Source organism: Geospiza fortis, unplaced genomic scaffold, assembly GCF_000277835.1.
Source record: "Geospiza fortis unplaced genomic scaffold, GeoFor_1.0 scaffold186, whole genome shotgun sequence".
NCBI lineage: Eukaryota > Metazoa > Chordata > Aves > Passeriformes > Thraupidae > Geospiza > Geospiza fortis.
In genome coordinates, this window is record NW_005054331.1 from 5,836,822 (window position 1) to 5,856,377 (window position 19,556).

A 19,556-nucleotide genomic window follows, 5' to 3' on the forward strand; every position below is an offset into this window, starting at 1 on the left:
TGCTGTTTCAGACTTACCTTTAAATTTTAGTAAAACTCCTCCTGTTATAGAGAGTCACATTTCTGGCAGTGTAAATTCATTTTGAATTAGTAGTGAATAATATATACAGAAATTTCATTCATACCAAAAGCTAATTTCCAAATTAGTTATGAAGAAGTCTGTTCAAAATGACAATGATTCAAGAGTCACTTCACAGAAAACTGAAGCAAGAATAGGGTTAAAACTAGTGTTTGCCAAAAAGAAAAAAATTGTTTTGCTTTTCATTTCAGATCATTTCACTTTTTCATAACTTTTGTTTTCAAGAGAAAGTATTTGGCTGCTTGAACATTGTTGGTTCCTAGCTTTTGAATCCATGTTTTGCCTTTTTCTTTTTTGTACATCTTAAAAAATTTATTGATTTTTTTTTCTTTCTTCCACCATGAAGAAGTAAATGCACACCTGGTGAATAGGTTGAGTGATAAAGTCATCAATCAGTCTTAGAATGTTATAAATATTTGTGCAGAGCTTTTCAGCATTTACTACTAATTAATGTATCATAAACTATAGGACTTTAAATTTACAAATAAAATAATAAATTATATAAAGCAGAGGCAGTTGCCTTTAACTGACAGTGAGAACTACAGTTTAAATCCAGGCTTTTTTTCTCTTCCCTGACCAGTAAATGGTAATGTATTAAAGCCATGTGAGTGATGAATAAAAGTAATGCCTGGGGCTTCTGGAGGCTCTAAGTAATCTGCATTTCAAAAGAGACTGATGCCAGTCAACTGTATTTGTTTGAAGAGCTGCCAATAAAACAGACAGCATGGAAGAGATTTCAAGCAGGAATTACTGAAGATTCAGAGAAATGCCAGATTTTTTGTGACCAGGTAGTGGAATTGTTTTACTGGTTGCTACACACTGGTGCTTGGAAGAGATTAGGCAACTATAAAACCATGGGGCAAATTCGGGAAATTGTCATCTGACATTGCACAATTCTTCAAACACACAGGCAATTCTTTAGATTCACAACTGAATGTGCTCCGTGATTTGATTATGGGAGACTGGCTCTTATCTGGTCCCTCTTTTAATGCATTAGAGTGTCAGGTTGGAAAACAATAGTTTTATTGTGCCAGGCAGTGGTGATAAGAAAGCAAAAGCTTCTTGAATAGCTCTGGTTAATATAAATGTACACAGACCTCTAGTTTGAAGTACAATATAAATCAGTGATGTGGCAGCAGTAGCTCCTAGGAGTTTATTTCAGAAACCTGTCCTCATATGGGGAGGAAAACTGATTCCCACTGTAGCCAATGCTAAATAGTCTCTGCCATGAGAAGGGCAATGTAAGAAGATTATAATGGCACAGTGACTAATACTAAAAATTCAGAAAACATTGACAGCAAAGATTCTGTTGTTTTGTGATGACCCTTATTTAATCACATTTATTATCTTGTCTACCCCATGTTTTGCCCACAGTGCTGCTCTCACAGATGGGCAGCGACTAAATAGGAGATTTGGACAGATTTAGGAAGGGTCCTCTCAATTTTTTGTATCAGTTGCTATTTGCAGCTATAGTTGTGCAATTTTTGAGTGAATCCAGTGACAATACCAGTAGAACTGCCTGTGCAGGTGAAATTAGGTGACTACTTAACTCATCAAGTGGACAATACTTAGTGAATTAGGCTGGAGGATCTTGTAAACAGGGGTGGAGGCCACGTGTACAATAGGCAGATACAATGCAGCTTCCTTATTAAACTTGGGGGTGGATGAGCAGAGCAGTATGTGGAGCTTCTGCTGCTCCCAGGAGCTGGGGGAAGGGTGAAGAATTACTCATCTCTCTTTCTGCACATTCTGTACATTCTGCACATTCTGCACATTCTGCACCTCAAGAGACTTAACAGACTAGCATTTTTTTTCACTGGTTATTTGTATGGTACCACCCTATGGCTCTAGTGCTGGTGCTCAGCCTGCTACTGGCAGGTTTCAGATTTGGGTCTGAATTTTCCCAAAATTCACAATTACAGGATTTTACTTTGGACTAATGTCTAGTGTTTGGGCTCATTTTTTAAATTCTATGACTTGGATACTGTTGTCAGTACAAGTATCAAGATTTTAATCATCCAGGCACTGAAACAAATTGATCTGGCAGAACACGTGTCATTTGGAAAATCCAGTGCAGATGGAGGTGAACTTCACCTTGATGACTTTGCTTCTCAGTGTTTTCTTTCATCTATGTCACTGCTGTTTTGTACAGGATTCTTCAGAAGAAGCATCACAAAAAATGCAGTATACAAGTGTAAAAATGGAGGCAACTGTGAGATGGACATGTACATGAGGAGAAAATGCCAGGAGTGCCGTCTAAGGAAATGCAAGCAGATGGGCATGTTGGCTGAATGTATGTATACAGGTATTTGCATCATCCAGTCAGAGAGTGCATTAAATACTGGATTTGCTTGAGTGGTGTGGTTTTGACAAAGTTATAAAAGATGTCATTTGTCAGAAAAAGATATCAGATGGCAGGTGGAGAGTGTAGGAAAGAAGATGCTGTGCCTGTGCATCAAACCCTGTTGAAAGACAAATGCACTTTTAAGCAATGGGATTTACGAGGTGGTTAGGGATGCGAGGGCATAAGAGGTGAGCAAATGGTGAAGGAAGGCCAGTCCTGCACTGGATGACAGCTCTTAGTCTGCTTGAGTGGGAAGGAGCAAGGGAAGTGGGTCTGTGGGAGACTCCCCAGGAGTCAGGGGTTTGCAGTGTTATGGAAGCCAGAGCAGGAAAGTCCTGGCGCTTTTCTTTCCTCCTCTTTCTGGGATTCCCCCAGCCAAGTTCTTGCAGGCCAAGTCCAAGTTTTGGCACATACACAATGCCATTTTCAAGAAAAGAGCGGGAGTGTTTCTAGCAGGAACTTTCTGTGGACTTGCCAAATGTATATTCCCAGACCTCACCCAGCAATCAGGCAAAGCCGGGTAAGGGCTGGCCCTTTTTTATAGTCTCATTAGCTTTCCTCATGGTGCTACAGGCACATAGGTAGAACTCATAGACACATAGGTCTTCAGAAATGAACCCAATGGATTTTAATAATGTTGCATAGTACAGGAAATATTCTATTCAGACTGACAGTTTATAAACTTTACTGAGCTTCAAGCTGGATAACATAGAACAATGGGGATATTGAAGTACAACTTTGAACTTGTTTAAAGCTCCTCTTTGAGTTATTGCACTATTTTTGTAAGCCTGCTCCTGAAAACATTCTGTAAATATCTGCTCTTTTGCCTTCCATGAATAAGACTACAATTTATTCTTCTTGATGGCTCCAGTCACTTTAGCATACACGTATGTGTGAAATCAATTTAGGTTCATACAGGAAATTAATCTACTTGGAATTTTTAATATATTTCTATCCTCCAATCTGATCAGAAGATGCTATAGTAACTGTTGGTTATATGAGAAACAATAAGCTCCATCAATATTTCGAAGGTGTTGCCAGCATAATGTAATTAATCTTTCATTCTGCAAATTGAACAGGCTGCAAAGATCCTGAGATAGGACATATTCTTGTGCAATACATAAATATATGAGCAGACCCCACTTCGATGGAAGAACTCAATGCATTCTGCATTGTCAGAGGTAACTCCCCTGTGGAGCTCACCCCTGATCCATTGCTTCAAAATTTTGAGGATTCAAAATAGCTTGAGTCACTCAGTGCAACAAAAAACCCAACAACCCACTGCTGAAAAAATAAAACCAGGTCAGCGTAAATAATACTGACTGGGACCACATGAAACTTTTATGCTGGCCTATCATTTTCACAAGCTGGCATAGGGGAAATAAAACCCAGTGGGTGCTGCTGCCATTTGACTCCCTCTCTGCAATGGAAACACGGGGTATCTTGTGTTGCTCATGACTTAACCATAAGTGTGCTCTAATGCACTGCAATGAGGATGTTTGGCAAGGCAACATTTAATGGCTTTAAAGCAGGAGTGTGTTGTATAATTGCTTTTTGTTCAAGGCAATCTAGGACAGTAAAACATGAAACTTCTGGTAGTATAGGGCATTTATTTGAAAAAATATGACTAGGAAATAAAAGGTTACCTTGAACTTTGTTTCACTTACTCATTTTGTAGGATTGTAATTGCAAGCTCTGTGGATTCTTTTTTCTGTCTGAACAAGGAGCTGAAGTATTATACATATTTATGGCACAACTACTCAACAATCTTTCTCCTGCCCTTTATGTGCAAACTACAGACAGACCAAAATTACTACCCATCAATTTCAGTCATTTGCTGTCATTTGGATCTAAACTGCAAGTTACTTGGGTGAAATGCACACCTAGGGAAGACCCAGGTTCTGCCACTCTTCCTGGAATTTAATACCCATTGAAACCTAGCTATTTCTGAGCTAAAAAGTGATGTCCTGTCTCACACACAAGTTTTTCAGATGACTTAAATGGAGCCAGAATAAGATATCAAGGTAATACTTAGTAGCAAGAAGCATGAGAAAAATCTGTCTTGATGCTTAAGGCAAATGTAAAGCAAATTTTCCCTAGGAAGGCAATAGACCAGAGCCTAAGCTGGTGGAAAACAGCACAAGCCCATTAACAGCACCAAAGGATGCACTGAATAATTTAGAAAAAGAAATCTATGGTGCTGCATGGCACCACAAATTACATGGCTCGATACCAATTATTATCTCTATCATTCCTATTCCCTCCTTTCAAGGTATTCTTTGCAGGTCTTATTTTAATCATGTAAATTTCCTCTTCTCTCAGCAGTTCAGGTAGGTCATTTTATATAGGGCTTAAACAGGAAATTAAAAACATTCACAACGAGATTCACTGGTTTCATGGTATCTTCCTCCACATCATATACTCACTGAATAAGCCTCTTTTCCTGCTTTGCATTTTTAAAGGTGAAGAAAAAGAAAGAAAGAAAGAAAGAAAGAAAGAAAGAAAGAAAGAAAGAAAGAAAGAAAGAAAGAAAGAAAGAAAGAAAGAAAGAAAGAAAGAAAGAAAGAAAGAAAGAAAGAGTCCTGTGCTTAAAATAAATAGGTTTATTTTTAGATGAATACTTAGGTTTACTTGTTCATTTGTGATTTCTGTCTTCCACAGATTGTGTAGGGTACCTATTGTTCTCTTCTTTTGTTAGAACAAGAAAATTTATAGTTTTTAGGACATCCAAACAAGGATGCTTCCTGGTTCAAAGTACTGAAATGTATCTAGAACAAAAAAAAAGGAAGAAACAATCCCATACCACAAATTCAAAAATCCTTTTTTGCAAGTGAAACTCTATAATAAAATCAGAGCTTTATGTGCTCCTCTAATACAATGAAAAGCAAAATAACAAGACCAGCTGGGTAACTTCTTAAATATATTTTAAAGGTGTTTTGCCAATCTGAGTTTACATTTTCAGCTGTTGGTCTACCTGTGTAGCGAGTTAGTAAAGGCTAAAGCCCCTCCTCTGTGTGGGCTTTCTTTCCAAAAATTGTGCACAACGAGCCTAGTATTGCTTAAGGATTATTGAAAATATCCAATGCCCTTTGTGTAAGAACAGCTGCACCTCCAGCACTGTTTTGGATCAGAGCAAAAGAGCATTATTTTGATGACAGTCTTCCAGTTGTTCCTATTTTCTGCACTTTGGTTCAGGTCTTGGAGCACAAGAAAGGCTTTTCTCTTCTATAAAACTGAAACAAATACAGTATACTTCCAGCACTAATGGGCTTTTTAAAGAACAGATTAGACCTGGTCCAAAGCAAGACCCCTGACACGCTCAGTGTGTGGATTCTGGACCAGCAGAGACAACTCTTTTGCTCTGCAGATAAGCTCCATGTGGGGTATACTACTCAGAGAGTGTGCCTAACTTGTCTCAGTAGGCTCACATCGAAAGACAGTGACATGTTCAGGAGATGATCTGCACAGGTAAGAGGGTCGTTGGTGTAAAGGGCCTCCATGGGCATGTCTAAGTACCTCTTCAGTGCCTCAGGCATATATAAATCCAATTGCTTTGTGTTGCATTATGTGTCCTAGGTCTCTTAACAGAGATACAGTGCAAGTCAAAAAGGCTACGGAAAAACGTGAAGCAGCCCCCAGATCAGACAGTCAGTGAAGACAACGAAGGCCATGATGTGAAACAAGTAACTTCTACAACTAAAATATATAGGGTAAGAGAATTCTTGTAATAGTTCATTACTGGTGATGTGATTTTTGTTAAGTGCATCTAGTACAGTGAATAAAGAGTATTGAAAACCATCTGGAGCTACCTCTGTTGATTAAAACTTTATCTTCCACTAAGTCAAGGAAATACCTTGAGTGTAGATGTAGTTCTGATATTTTTAGTCAAAACCTTGTAAAGCATCTGTAAGATCCATGCAGTATCTTTTCTGTGGTACATTTATCGCATACATTGAGGTGTGATATTAAAACTTGAACATACCTAGTAATCTGCTAATAATTTCCTTATTTCTGATAATTAACCACACAAACCTATGCAGTTTAAAAACATTATATACCTCTCTTCTGTACACTTCTGTACACTTCTGTAAAAGACTCAGTGACAAGCAAGCCTCTTATCTCCTTGGTCTCCAAATGGTGAAAAATGGATGTATAGCTTTTGCCTAAAGCAGGAGAGGCTACATCATTACTATGACTGCATTTCATGATGGACTTTTTTTTTCTTTTTGCCAGTATAGGAGAAGGTAGAACTTACCCCAGAGCAGCAGAAACTTCTTGATTATATTATGGATTCATACAGTAAACAACAAATACCCCAGGAGGTGTCAAAAAAACTAGTAAGTATATTGATAAATTCATTTTTGTAACATAATATGACATACATAATATGACAACATAAAAATGACAACATAAAACTGATAATGACGTTCAGTATTACAAGGCAAAAAATATCTATAGTCCACATAAGTAGGTGTAGTAAGTAGAGCAAACTGTGGGCTTACACTTTAAGTATGCTGAAAGTGGGACAGAATCTTTCCCATTTAGTCAACAATTAGACAACATCTTTATGAAACTTAAATGTTAAGAAAAATCTTTCAACTAGTATAAGACTCTTATGACCAAATCTAACCTTTGCTGATTGGAGCTTTGTTTTTTCCATTGTCAGTGTAGGCAGTGATTTGAATTTGACTTGCTGTCAAGCTTCTTTTCCTGTAAAGACACCAGCCTGGAATCTTGAAAATATTTTCTAGAGTAAAAGACCCTGTCTACTTCTTACGCTACCTTCCAAAATACTTGGTTTTGACAACATTGGAGACAAATTACAGTGTTTGGCGGAACTCTTGCCTGGTCCAGTCTAATAGTTCTTGTATTTTATGCTCCTAAATAGGAAATGTCAGTGAAAATTAACAGATTTTGTTTGGTTTGATTTTTGACAGTTGAATGAGGAATTCAGTGCTGAAGGAAATTTTCTGATTTTAACAGAAATGGCCACCAGTCATGTGCAGGTTCTTGTGGAATTCACTAAAAAACTACCAGGTACATCCAGGGTGTTGGGGAAATATTTGTTATTGCAATGCTTACATGCCTTTCTGTTGCCTTTTGGAAAGCTTTGCGTATATTTTAAAGACCGTTTAAAATGCCTGATCCTTCTACACACTGTTTAGATATTGTATAAAGAAAAGGTGCTTTGTGCTCAGAAGAATAGTAGACTGAACAATCCAAATTCTGCTACTCCAAGATGTGGCACCCTTTAGCTATTGACAGAGAAAATGCTCAGAGAAGGGATTGTGTCTGTAGAGAGATTTCATTTTTATATATTGCTGTAGTGCCAAATAGTCTGCCTCTAAATTACCACTAACACTTGCTAGACTATACTTGATTCCCTTTTCTGCCTTTCTAGCAATGCCTCTAGGTTATAACACCCACTGAATTGTGAGTCCCACACAAGAGCTTTCTCTAGCTGGTGGCACCAATATTTATGGTCCTTGCATAGTGTGTTATGGACAAGTGCTGAAAATCTGAGTTTATTAGCATTTTTTAAACTCTCAAGTTCATGTTACCACAAGACTGAACACTGGGCACATAGTAGGCACCCTTAACTAAGGAAGGTGCATTGTAACACTGAAAGCAGCATGGCAGTGGGAAAGGAGTGCAGAGAGCTCTGGTGGAAACACAACAGAAGATGTTAAGGAGCAGCATCAGGTTAGACGAAATTCTCACTATTGGTTATGCACCACCACCCTTTGGTGATCCTCTAAAATACCATGAACACTGAAATACGTGTGTAATCCTCATAAACTTTGGGGAGGTTCAAATCAGTGTCATGTGCTGAAGTCCAGGTTTGAATGTCTGCAGCACTTAGCAAGCCTACTGACACCAACATCGAGGTTATGCATATGTGTGGCGCCTCACATGCAGGAATTGCAGGACAGAAAGAAGTGGGAACTGTTTCTATTGTTGTCTGATTTGTCTCTAATGTCTCCTCAGGCTTCCAAATCCTTGATCATGAAGACCAGATTGCTTTGCTGAAGGGCTCAGCAGTAGAAGCCATGTTCCTCCTCACAGCTGAGATCTTCGGCAGGAAACTTCCCTCGGGACACACTGTCCTTCTAGAAGAAAGAATCCGCAATAGTGGTAGGTATCGTGTTCAATGAGGCAAAACCAACCCACACCATTCCATTTCTGTGTCAGTATTTGGCCCTTGGGAAGCTGGTAAGATTGTTTAGTAGCATTGAGATAGACTTATCTGAATGTTCTTTACATTACCTAGAACAAATCTAACTGAGCCTTGAGCCTAAAGTTCATAAGGTAAAGGCTTCTTTACAAGTACCTTGAAATTTTATGAATAATGCTGCATCAAATAAACCTAGTGCATGTCTCTAGTAATAAGAATGAAAGAATGATGAAGAAGAACTATTACCATTTCAAATTGTTCACATAAAGTATTGGTAATTATGCTTTCAAAGACAATCCCCATAAGAAGAAAAGAAAAAAAAGATTTTAGGATGTTACTGAAGATGACTGAAGGCAAGCACCTATTCTTAGTGTTGTTCTATTGAATCACACTGAACAAGGTGCATAGAAGAATTATAAATACAGCATGTTCTGAGTATGTTTTTTGCTTCTTAAGGTCCATTGAAAGCTCAGTGACTCTGATAAGTTCCACTGGTTCTAGACATAAATCGTAAATATGAAAAACCAAATGGGACTAGATATTGTTTGTTCCTTAGAGCAGAAGAAGTTGTGTTGTACATTATTATGTATTCTTTGTGCTGTACCTATAAAATACTGAATGTTTTGCCTTTTTCTGTATTGACCAGCAAGTTTTATTCAACCCTCAGATATGTATCAATGAATATTCAAAGGGATCAACAATTCCGAATGAGAGAGTGAGTCTATACATTCTGCCTTCTGACTTTCCTTTCTAAGGATCAGAAGGAGAGGAGACAGAAGAACATGTAACCTCAATATTAGTCAGGGGAATGGGCTTGAACTCAGTTCAGAAAGTATTATTGATGTAAGCAAAATTAGGCCAATACTTACATATTTGATTTACTGAAAAGGTTCAGAAAATTGAAAATAATTCACTAGCTGAACATATGTATTTATTTTGGCACACTCATTTATAATTAGTAGTTTTTTCTATTTCTTTCATTTTAATTGACTATAAGAGGGTACTATTTGATGGCGTGGAAGCAGTGACTTCCAGAGTGATATGAATAGCTTCTGGTCCAGGTTCTGCAGGCAGAGAAGTATGCCAAGAAGGCCAGATATGTTTCCTGGAAACTGTAATGAGTTGTCACATATCCAAATGTCTTCATTAAGAGGTTATTTTACTAGATTATAACCCACATTTTTGATTAAAAAAAGGTTTTGGAGAAATGAATCCATATAGCAACATGATTACTGAAAACTTCTCTAATCTGTAGAATGAGTATGAAGCTTCTTTGTTCTGGGTATCAACTATTCATTAAAAAAAAGCCACCCAAAAGCAAGAAATAATTTAATCCAGAACATTGCATAAGCCCTTATGTCATACCAATAATTTTCCTTAGTCATAATTTTAAAATATTCTGTTAATTCTCTGCAGCTATGGAATCTGGATGAGATGCAATATTATATTTTACAAGTTTGTGCTTGACTTCATGATAATACAACTGGCTGGAATACTACATTGTATCCTGCCTCAGTATTATTTACCTGTCATGTTGCAGATTAAAAAAAAAAACATTTTGTGTAGAACAATTTAGAATAAATTTGTGTAGAAATTTCAAGACAAGTAAAAATGTGGTATGTTTCCTGCAATTCTTTTTTTTCTGTGGGGAAAAACTCCAGGGTAAATTAAAAGTAGATTGTTAGACCAAAAACCTGGGCTGAATAGTTCCCAAGAAACAAAACACAATAACTTTTTAAACCTGTATGCATGTATAAATACAAATGTGTATCTTCTTGCTCTTGGAAGAAGCTTTCTAAAACATTTTCCCTCAAGCCAGGATCAAGTTGAAGACATAAGAGGAAATTCTGATGTTAGAACTTCCCCCTCCACATATTACAAAAGGATAATGTATTATCCAGCTTACTGCTGCTGGCTGCATTTTTTCCTTCTATTAATAGCCAGAATAAAAGAACTCACATATTTTATTTCTCTACTTAGTGCAAATTCAAACCTACTTTAAAAGATTTTCCTTTGCTGCATTTAATGGGGCTGTGAAAATAAAAAAAAGCAGCTTGTAAATCTTTGCATTTCTACTTTAATTGCTGCTACTAGACCTATTTAACTTTTAAATAAATTAAACTTTGAAATTGTTTTAAAATATCTACTATAGAAATAACTTATTTTTGCAGTTTAAATACTCATTATTTTCATGTGTCAAAGTTTAAACAAAATTATAGAAAAGCATCCAAATTCTTCTGTTATCATTGTTTACAGATACAGCTTTCAATGTTATTTCAATAATATGTAATATAAATTATAGTAAAATAAAACATTACAAATATTAAATATTAAAACATTAAATATTATGCACTTCACACCCCTGAATGTCATAGGATTCAACAGCACAGCTCTAGGTTTCATAGTAGCCCGTACCAAATGTGACATTAGAGTAGAAATGTAAACAATCTCTTCCAGTCTTAACCAGTAAGAACAAATGCTACTAAAAGCTGCAGCTGCCCATTATCATGTCATAGGCTGGTCCTGGAGACAAAAATGGCCAGAAGAGATTAAACTCCTCTTTTTCCATATGCCTCACTGGAAAACAAACAAATAAACACAGAAACAAAAAAGGCTAAATGCAGCAAACTGAAACATACAAAGACAACAGAGAGCCTCAGAAGAAATTCAGTGATGGCTGAGTGGGAGTTTAAAAATCAAGTTTACAGGTAACAAATGAAAAAACAGGATCAGGATTGTTTATGACTCCTAGTGAGGTCCTAAAAATTGTCATGCCAGCAGCCATAAATTATTGCTGTTAGTCAGAATTTCTGTCTGTATATTTTTAGGTACAGACTAATGTCTGAATATCACAGAAGTTCTATTGTCAAGCTTTGATGCCTGTATCCATAAAATCAGGGAGGGTGGTGGTGATCCTGCCTAAAAGTCACAAGCTGTCCAGCATTCTGTCACCTGCCACCATTTCCACTTTGAAGCTGCTCTCATCTATTAATATTTATATCTTCTCTGGTCTGCTTGTATGGAATGTTTGGGTTTTTTTTCCTGATAAAGAAGTCAGAGATCTGGTGGTGATGACCTTTGAGCATTATCAGCATTCATTTTCATTCTCATGCTGATGAGGCATATTTTTATTTCTCAGCTTGTGCATATTGCTCAAGTCCTGCTGCACCTCAGAGAATGCCTTTGTTTGAGCCCTGATGGTCTTTCTCTGTAAGCCACTAGGAAAATTCTTGCATTAGGTGCTCCTGTGACTGAAATCCTCTCCTACACACCCTAATATTGAGACTTAATGAGAAATACAGACTTTTAAAATTTAATGTTACTGAGATTTGTTGCCATTTACTCATCTTATTTGATGTTTCACTATGCATATACCATATTGTGATTGACTCATTCTGTGAAAGGCTAGTAATTCTAGTATTTTAATGCTTGGTGTTTTTCTATTATGTTCAAATCAAATTCTCCCCATTACTGAGCAGCACACTATTTCTAAAAAACAGAGTTGAGATACAGAAATTTTTCTCTGTGAGGATTTGTAGTTTGTTTTGCTAAAGATTGCAGGTTTCAGTAGTCATGAAAAGACAGAGATTTTTATTTCGTCACTTTACTCTACAGAGCAGTTCTAGGAATTTGACTATTGGGAAATAAAATACTGATATTGACAGAAAGGGAAGAATCTGGACCCAAATTTTAAGTTGGCAGCAGGACCTCTGACATTGTGAAACACACTGTTGTCTTCCTGGATGGGGTACAGGTGCTGAAGTACACTCAGATCCAAGGAAAAATAGAAATAGCCGCACTTTCAAAGCATTGGCAAGAGGCCACCTCTTGCCTTTGAATGTGGGATACAAAGTTCCCACTGATTTGGATAAGAGGCTCCTGCAACCAAAAGCAAAGTTTGATATTGGAACATGGATACTGAATTACTTCCATTGCCCTTGTCTTTTATAATTTGGTTATTAATAGTGAGCAAGGGTGGTGCTTCAAACCCCCCTTGTGCTGGGGTTTGTGCAGAGAAACAAAATGATCTTCACTGATGTGTCCAAAGTGTCTAACCCTCCAAATGGTCATGTGCATCCTCGTGGAAGGAGACACATCAGCCTCTGACTCAAGGCAAAACTGGCACACTGCCCAAAGCATTAAGCAATTTAGACCACTATAAATTGCAAAATATTCCAGACACCTTTCCTGCACAATCTACCAGACTGAGTCATCCAGTTCTAGGTACCTGAAGCACAATTAAAGTTGCCAAAATTATTTAAATCATATCTACACAATAGTTCTATACCAGTCAAAGCAAAACAGATGTCAGGAACCCAATCTCTTTTCTTCTGCATAAGTGTGTTTCTTCAGGCCAAAAGCATTTTTAAACTCTGCCTATGAAGACCAGCTCAAGGCACTGCAGATGCTGATACTGTGTGCCAGACCACATTTCTGTCTTGACTGCAGGCACTCAGGCCACTGCCATAGGAGGGTATGTGGAAAGGTCATATGCACCCTCCTTACAGGCTTGGTTTGTTGTTTGTTTCGTTGTTTTTTTTTTTTAAACTAAGGTTTCTTTGCTTGCAATTATGACTTAACAGAGGTCCTATAGATTGCTTTAAAGAAGATGGGGGTTTGGTACTTGGTTGTGAGTTCTGCTCAACACATGCTAAGCCTCAGTTAAGTTGGCCATTTAACCCCTACAAGATAATGGCAGACAGAAAACGATGTGCCCATGCTCTGGTGTGTCTTCTCTCCTGGCTAGATTTTCCCCTGGTTTGGCACTCATCATCACAGGGGTGAATTCGGTCAGTGTTTAAAGTGCATTTATGCATTTGAATAGCTCAGAAGGGAGAGCTAATAAGCAGCATGAAAAACAATTCTGGTAGATGGAATAATGTGAAAGATAAAATGTAAGTTTGTGAGTAATTAGAATATTTTATTCGCATAAAGCAGCTACTAATATACCCTTGGTTTCATATTCACTAGTGTTTAAATGTTTATAAAGAAAAAATGATCTCTATCTATATTAATAACACAGTGTTAGTTGCTGCTAATTAGCATTTACTCTCAAGCTTTCTTCTTGCAATAGATTAATTATTCAGTTTTGCAACACAGCCAAAGTAGAAGAGAGAATGCTGTCTCAAAAAGCTGGCAATACTGACCTGATATCACAGTAAGCATACATATTCCAGGATTATGTTAAACAGATTCATGGCCTGAAACTGCAAGCCTTATGATATCAGGTATCAGTCATCTTTACCTTTAAAAAGTAATCATGGCAACAAAACTCTAAAAAAGACAAGATCTAAAGTAATGCTGTGCCTTGAACTACAGATGGGGATGAACTTGTGCAAATAAGGGATGTTGAATGAATAATGTTCATGGGTTTAAATCTGCTCTAGTTTGATGCTGCAAAGCTGCACTCAGTAAAGCTTATATTTCCCACTGACCATACTTGGGTTTACAGCCAGACATGCATGAACACAACAAAATAACACACAATAAAATGATCTGCAGCATCTTCTGCAGGTGGCTGAGTTGGATTAGGTAGGAATTTGTATAACACAGAAAGATGCCCAATGACATATGAAGGAGAAGCATGTTCTTCCTGCCATAATGCGGCATGAAACAAGGTTTTGAAACCTTTTTGAAGAAAGTTAGGAAGGAGGCACTATTAGCAGTTACCAGGAAGCTCTGCCTGCCTGACAGCACTGTGCAGGGCTCTCATCTCTCTAAATATAGAAGGTAAGGAGGAACTAACTTTTCTGTTCTCAGTGAGGCCAGAAATATAATTTCATTTATTTGATTTTTTTTCACTATGTGATTTTTTTTTTAAGCTATAACTTGTAGTAATGACTTCAGGAAAATCATGTAACTCACTTCTTCTCTAGCCTTTCCAGTTACAAGCACCAAATTACCTTTAATTCTTGTTCTGATAATCTGAAGTGGCAACATCTCATACAGTAGCTAGGAAAAAATAAGTAAGAACTATAAACATCTGTTTCCTGTACTTCCTGTTTTTTTGGTTTGGTTTTTTTTTGTTTTTTTTTTTTTTTTCTTTCTGTTGGAGTTTATTAAATCCAAACCGAAGCGTTTACAATCACATTAGAAAACAGCTCCCTCTTGTGACAGAAAAACAATTTGTGTAACGTGCATGCAGGAAGATTAACTAATAGCAGGGAAACTCCAGCATAGGTGGGATGACAGCAAAACTACTAAGAGAAAAGATTCCATTATCCTAGTTCCAAAATTGCTAATTTTTCACGGATTTTTTCCATAATTGTCTTGTGACATATATCAGTTTAAAGATTTTGAAGTTATGTTTTCCCTAGGAAAAGTGGTAAATCACTTGCATTGCTCAAACATCCCTTTAAAATTCCCTTTCATCTCTATGGTTTTTATTGTTCTGTTTGCAGTACACTAATGCAGAGTTCTCTGCAGTAATTTCATTTCCTTTCACATCTATACGCATATTTTGCTTCACTCTTCCATACTTAATGTCAGCTTAGAAGCTCTCTGGGCAGGGATTGTTTCGCTACATGCTTAGGCATTGTTTGGAGCAGTGAGGACGTGAATTTAAGTCCTCACTAGCTTTTCCATATCCTGTTTGCCAGCACCATTTTCATCCTACTTCTGCTATATAGACAATAGGATTTGAGAAGTTTGGGGTCACCAAAAGCAATAAATTAATCCAGCTGAAAGCTAGCCTGACCTTCGAAAGAAAAAAGAGAAAAAAACATCAAATGATGACTATGAGAAACAAATGATGGGAGTCAGCCACAGCCCACTTCCTACCATTTCTTGTTTCCTGTCCAGATGATTGTGCCCAGCAGCACAATACCTTGCACAGAGACTTCTAAAAATGTCAACTTTGTCTCAGACTTTTCTCATGTTGCTGCTGAGCTACTCATTTCCTTGAAAGGAATTCATTTGCTCTGCTTTAGGGCCCAGCTTTTCACTTCTTTTTTTTCTACTTTCATGCAAACTTTAAGACTTTGGTGTTCTATATATATGTGCTACTTACATATTATAAGGAACATTGGCATTTCAAACCACCCAAGAGGGAGACAGGGGGTTCCCCAAAAGTTAGCAGCAACAGGTATTCAAAATTTTAAGTAGGTAATGCTAATGACTAACAGCATAAGCCTCACAGCGCATTAGATGCTATGACTATTGTTTGCCCTGAAAGAAGAGGCAGCTGTGTTACTAACTTCTACAGGACAAGCTGACCCACATCATATATATCCCTTTAATTGACTTAGACTCAGTAGTATTGAACTCATCAAGGAAACAAGATTTGTGGTTTGTAATCTGAAGTGAACATAGGTTGCTCATGTCATGTGTTTAAATACATGACTCAGCCATGAAATAAACCACACCCTACAAGACCATTCCTACACCGCTGAGACACATAACTATTCCACTGCTAGAAGTAAATTCACTGTCACAGCAAAATGTGACTCTTTCATAGTTGAGTCGAGTGACTTCATGTTTCCTTTCTTTGAGTTCCACACGCTGAGTTTCAGTTTGAATTTTGCCTACTGGGGGCACTCCAAACCGCACTAGTCCTGGACTTCAGCTTGGTGTTGTACACAACACTCAAACCCACATTAATTCACATGGTTTCCAAAGGAAGTTACAAAGACTTCTCCTAGAACAACTCAAAATTAAGATTAAATCTACAAAAGATCCTGTGGCCCTCATCTGTGGGAAGCAAGGAGGTTCCCATCCTTTCAGCCAAGGAAGGCCAAAAGGTTCTTACTGCAGAACCACTGGTTTGGATGTCCACACTGCTTCAGAGCTGCAAGCAGCTGCTGTCAATAGTTTAGTGTCTGCTCTGAGTGACTCACATATCATTTAAAAAAGGAATAATTTTGATGTCACAGAACTTCTCTTTTACACCAAAAAGCAGGATGGAGTACATCTGTAATTCAAGGCTAAGTAACAACATTGTGACCTGATGACAAAGTCAGCAAGAAGAAGTCCCATTGGCATGCCTTAGTTTGGAAACCCCAAAGGCTTCTGCTGATGGTGAATCACATGATCATATTCTTAAATTGGCCTGGATTTTAGCTATTTTTGGCTCTGTATTGTATAATACATTATTTTATGCTTTAAGGTAGTAGTAGTTGCAAGCAGGTTGATCTTGGACTGCAGGTAATCCTAGACTTAATGAAAGTTTCAGGCTAAATAATAGGAGTAATTAAGTGTCTTTATGGAGACAACTGAAGCAACTGCCCAAGGCAGTTGGCTGTAGAGTTGGGCTGGAATTAAACCATACGCCCTGAGAGGTTTCCACATAACTAATGCAGAGACAGGGAACACAGGATCTGCTTTGCAAAGAGGATTATCAGCAGACAGGAAACCACCTATGAGACTTGTTCTGAAGATCCAGATGGACAAATCTGCAGAGTGAAATGAATTGTTTGAAAAAAAGACTTTGAAACTATGCAAAAAGAAATTAACAGTGTTTGCGTGTGTCTAGTTTGCTCTGGAAAACAAGGATGTGCTTGCACTTCTGTAACTAATTGTCTTGCATCATGATTTCTGTAGTAGATTTCTCCCACCAAGACAGTCAATATGAAATATGAAATAATTGCTGTGTAGCAATAAACCAGAGTGCTTCAATAATTAAGACATACTATAACTTTTTTCATTCTCACAGGTATCTCAGATGATTTCATAACTCCCATGTTTAATTTTTATAAAAGCATTGGAGAGCTGAAGATGACACAGGAAGAATATGCACTGCTCACAGCCATAGTTATCCTGTCTCCAGGTAACTTCTCATCCAGAATTAAATATTAGTGGTTGTGGAAAGAAAGCATGAGGAGCAGACATGAGATTTGTAAAAACTTACATTCTGCATGGAGTAAGTCAATGTGCATGCTCATTCTGTATATTCAGTTGTTAAACCAGAAAAAAAACACAGAAATACAAACTCCAAATGTCCTGCTATGCTATTTGGTTTTGAATACAAGGAAGAAACTGCTTAATTAACATGCTTTTAAAAATTATGGGTATCTCTTCACTGCTTAGCAAAACAGGCTTCTTCCTTCAGAAAAGCCCAGATGTGGCTACATGCACATTGCCACTGACCACTGTGGAATGCTATTTATTTTAAAGGGAAATTGGGAAACCCTATAACTTAGAATAACTTAGAGTATGGCAGCGGAGGTCTTCAGACTTTATTGGGAGGTTTCCAAACCAGATTTCATGAAAGATGGGAAGGTGAAGCATTTCCATCACTCTTTGAGTTACTGTGTCTCAGGAAATTTTTTTACACCAAAAATCCCATCCTTCTCTTTTCCTCCCAATCCGAGTATCCAAACACGTTTCCACATGAACAAAATAAAAATACATGTATTTTCTAGCAAGGAAATTTAATCGGAGGATGAAGATGTTTGATTTCACCCTCGTGACCTGCTTTTACACTCTTCTCTTCTGGCTAAATTCCCCAGGAGTACTACACCTCCAAGAACTTAGGGTGTTGCTCAGTTTTTGAAATGCATTGCACGACATACTCTGGTGCAGAACCAGAGTATGGAGGGATGATGACAGAACTCCAGTGAAATGCTGCAGAGTTAAAACAGTTCAGTTTTTAAGAAGGTTAAAAATTTTCTCTAGCTAGAAGTGGGAAGCTTACATGAAAACCCTAAGTTTATGCAAAAGTAGAGCATTAAACATTTTCATTTCATATTAATTTGAAAATAAATGTTCTTTGAAGGTATGAACATCAGTGGCCAGTGTAAATATTTGAATATTTTTATTTGAACTATCAGTGTAAATATTTGCAATGTATCAGAGCATATATTTGCTAATCACTTCTTTTCTTTAAAACCATAATCAGATCGACAATACATAAAGGACAGAGATTCTGTGGAAAGGCTTCAAGAACCACTGCTGGATATTCTACAAAAAATCTGCAAACTTCACCACCCAGATAACCCTCAACATTTTGCATGCCTTCTGGGCCGTCTCACAGAATTACGGACATTTAACCATCATCATGCAGAGATGCTGATGTCATGGAGAGTGAATGATCACAAATTCACACCTCTTCTCTGTGAGATCTGGGATGTGCAGTGATGGATGCTTCTTTATTTTATTTTAGGAGAAATATCTTTTTAAAGGACCACATAGCACTTATTTTCATAGAGAAGTTCCCACTGTGCGTTATATTTTCTTTACTGCATTTTTATAGAAACATGCCATGGATTCATAAAAGTCATTTTGTCCACTATACACAGAATATTGTATAGCTATCAGATCCTCACATTTGAGTATAACTTTTTCTGTATTTATACCCTCTGACCAGGAAGAGCCCACCAGCTCTTCAGAGGAACCCAATTAATTCCTACTGCAATTAAGCTGATTGCAGTAACTGTTCCTCTGTAAGGAAATGGGGAAATGCAAGTTTCCATTCATAGTTTTTCATTGCAGTGTTTTTTTGTTCTTTACCTCTGACAAAGAATATATTCCAGATTGTTACAGTAATAAACCAGCTGAAATGGTTAATGCCATAGTCATTTGCTGTTCAACTCTGAAATGTGTTCATGTTAAGGTTTGCAAGATGCTCTTTCTTCACAAGATGAAAAATTATGTAATGGAGAAAAACCACATACACACAAAAACTCTTTTAATGCTATAACATGTAACTTCAATTGCTTTATTATTTCGAAGTAAAAATTATAGCGTATCTTCACTTTGTCAAAGTGTGTCACAGGTTATTTTGCTTTATGACTTTGACTGCTGGTGTTTAATAGCTCTCAGAAATACCATCGGCAGCATCCCTGGGACAGGTAAGCGTATCTGGATGCTGTGCGCGGAGTTGCGGATGCCGCCGGGGGCTGCAGGCAGGGTCGGGGGGACTCTTCGTGCCGGGCTCCGCTCCCAGTGGCGGGGGCAGCGCTGTGCCGAGCGCTGCGGGCTGAACGCCGGCTGCCGGGGGCCCTTCGGCTCCCAGCGCCCGGG

General features: G+C 37.7%; 1 protein-coding gene across 3 annotated transcripts in view; it reads left to right on the forward strand.

Annotated features, from left to right (window-relative positions):
* The window catches only part of NR1H4 (nuclear receptor subfamily 1 group H member 4), a 35,906-nt gene extending 16,871 nt beyond the window's left edge, over positions 1-19,035 (forward strand). The window contains exons 4-10 of one of the 3 annotated variants that reach the window (XM_005421617.1): positions 2,231-2,371; positions 5,999-6,132; positions 6,661-6,759; positions 7,360-7,459; positions 8,411-8,557; positions 17,248-17,361; positions 18,433-19,035. In XM_005421617.1, the coding sequence (XP_005421674.1) occupies positions 2,231-2,371; positions 5,999-6,132; positions 6,661-6,759; positions 7,360-7,459; positions 8,411-8,557; positions 17,248-17,361; positions 18,433-18,671 (974 nt within the window). In that variant the 3' untranslated portion in view covers positions 18,672-19,035. Of the gene's footprint in view, positions 1-2,230; positions 2,384-5,998; positions 6,133-6,660; positions 6,760-7,359; positions 7,460-8,410; positions 8,558-17,247; positions 17,362-18,432 lie in introns of all 3 variants that reach the window. The other 2 variants (XM_031057568.1, XM_031057569.1) reach the window with 2 other exon arrangements.
* The last annotated feature ends 521 nt before the right edge of the window (positions 19,036-19,556 follow it).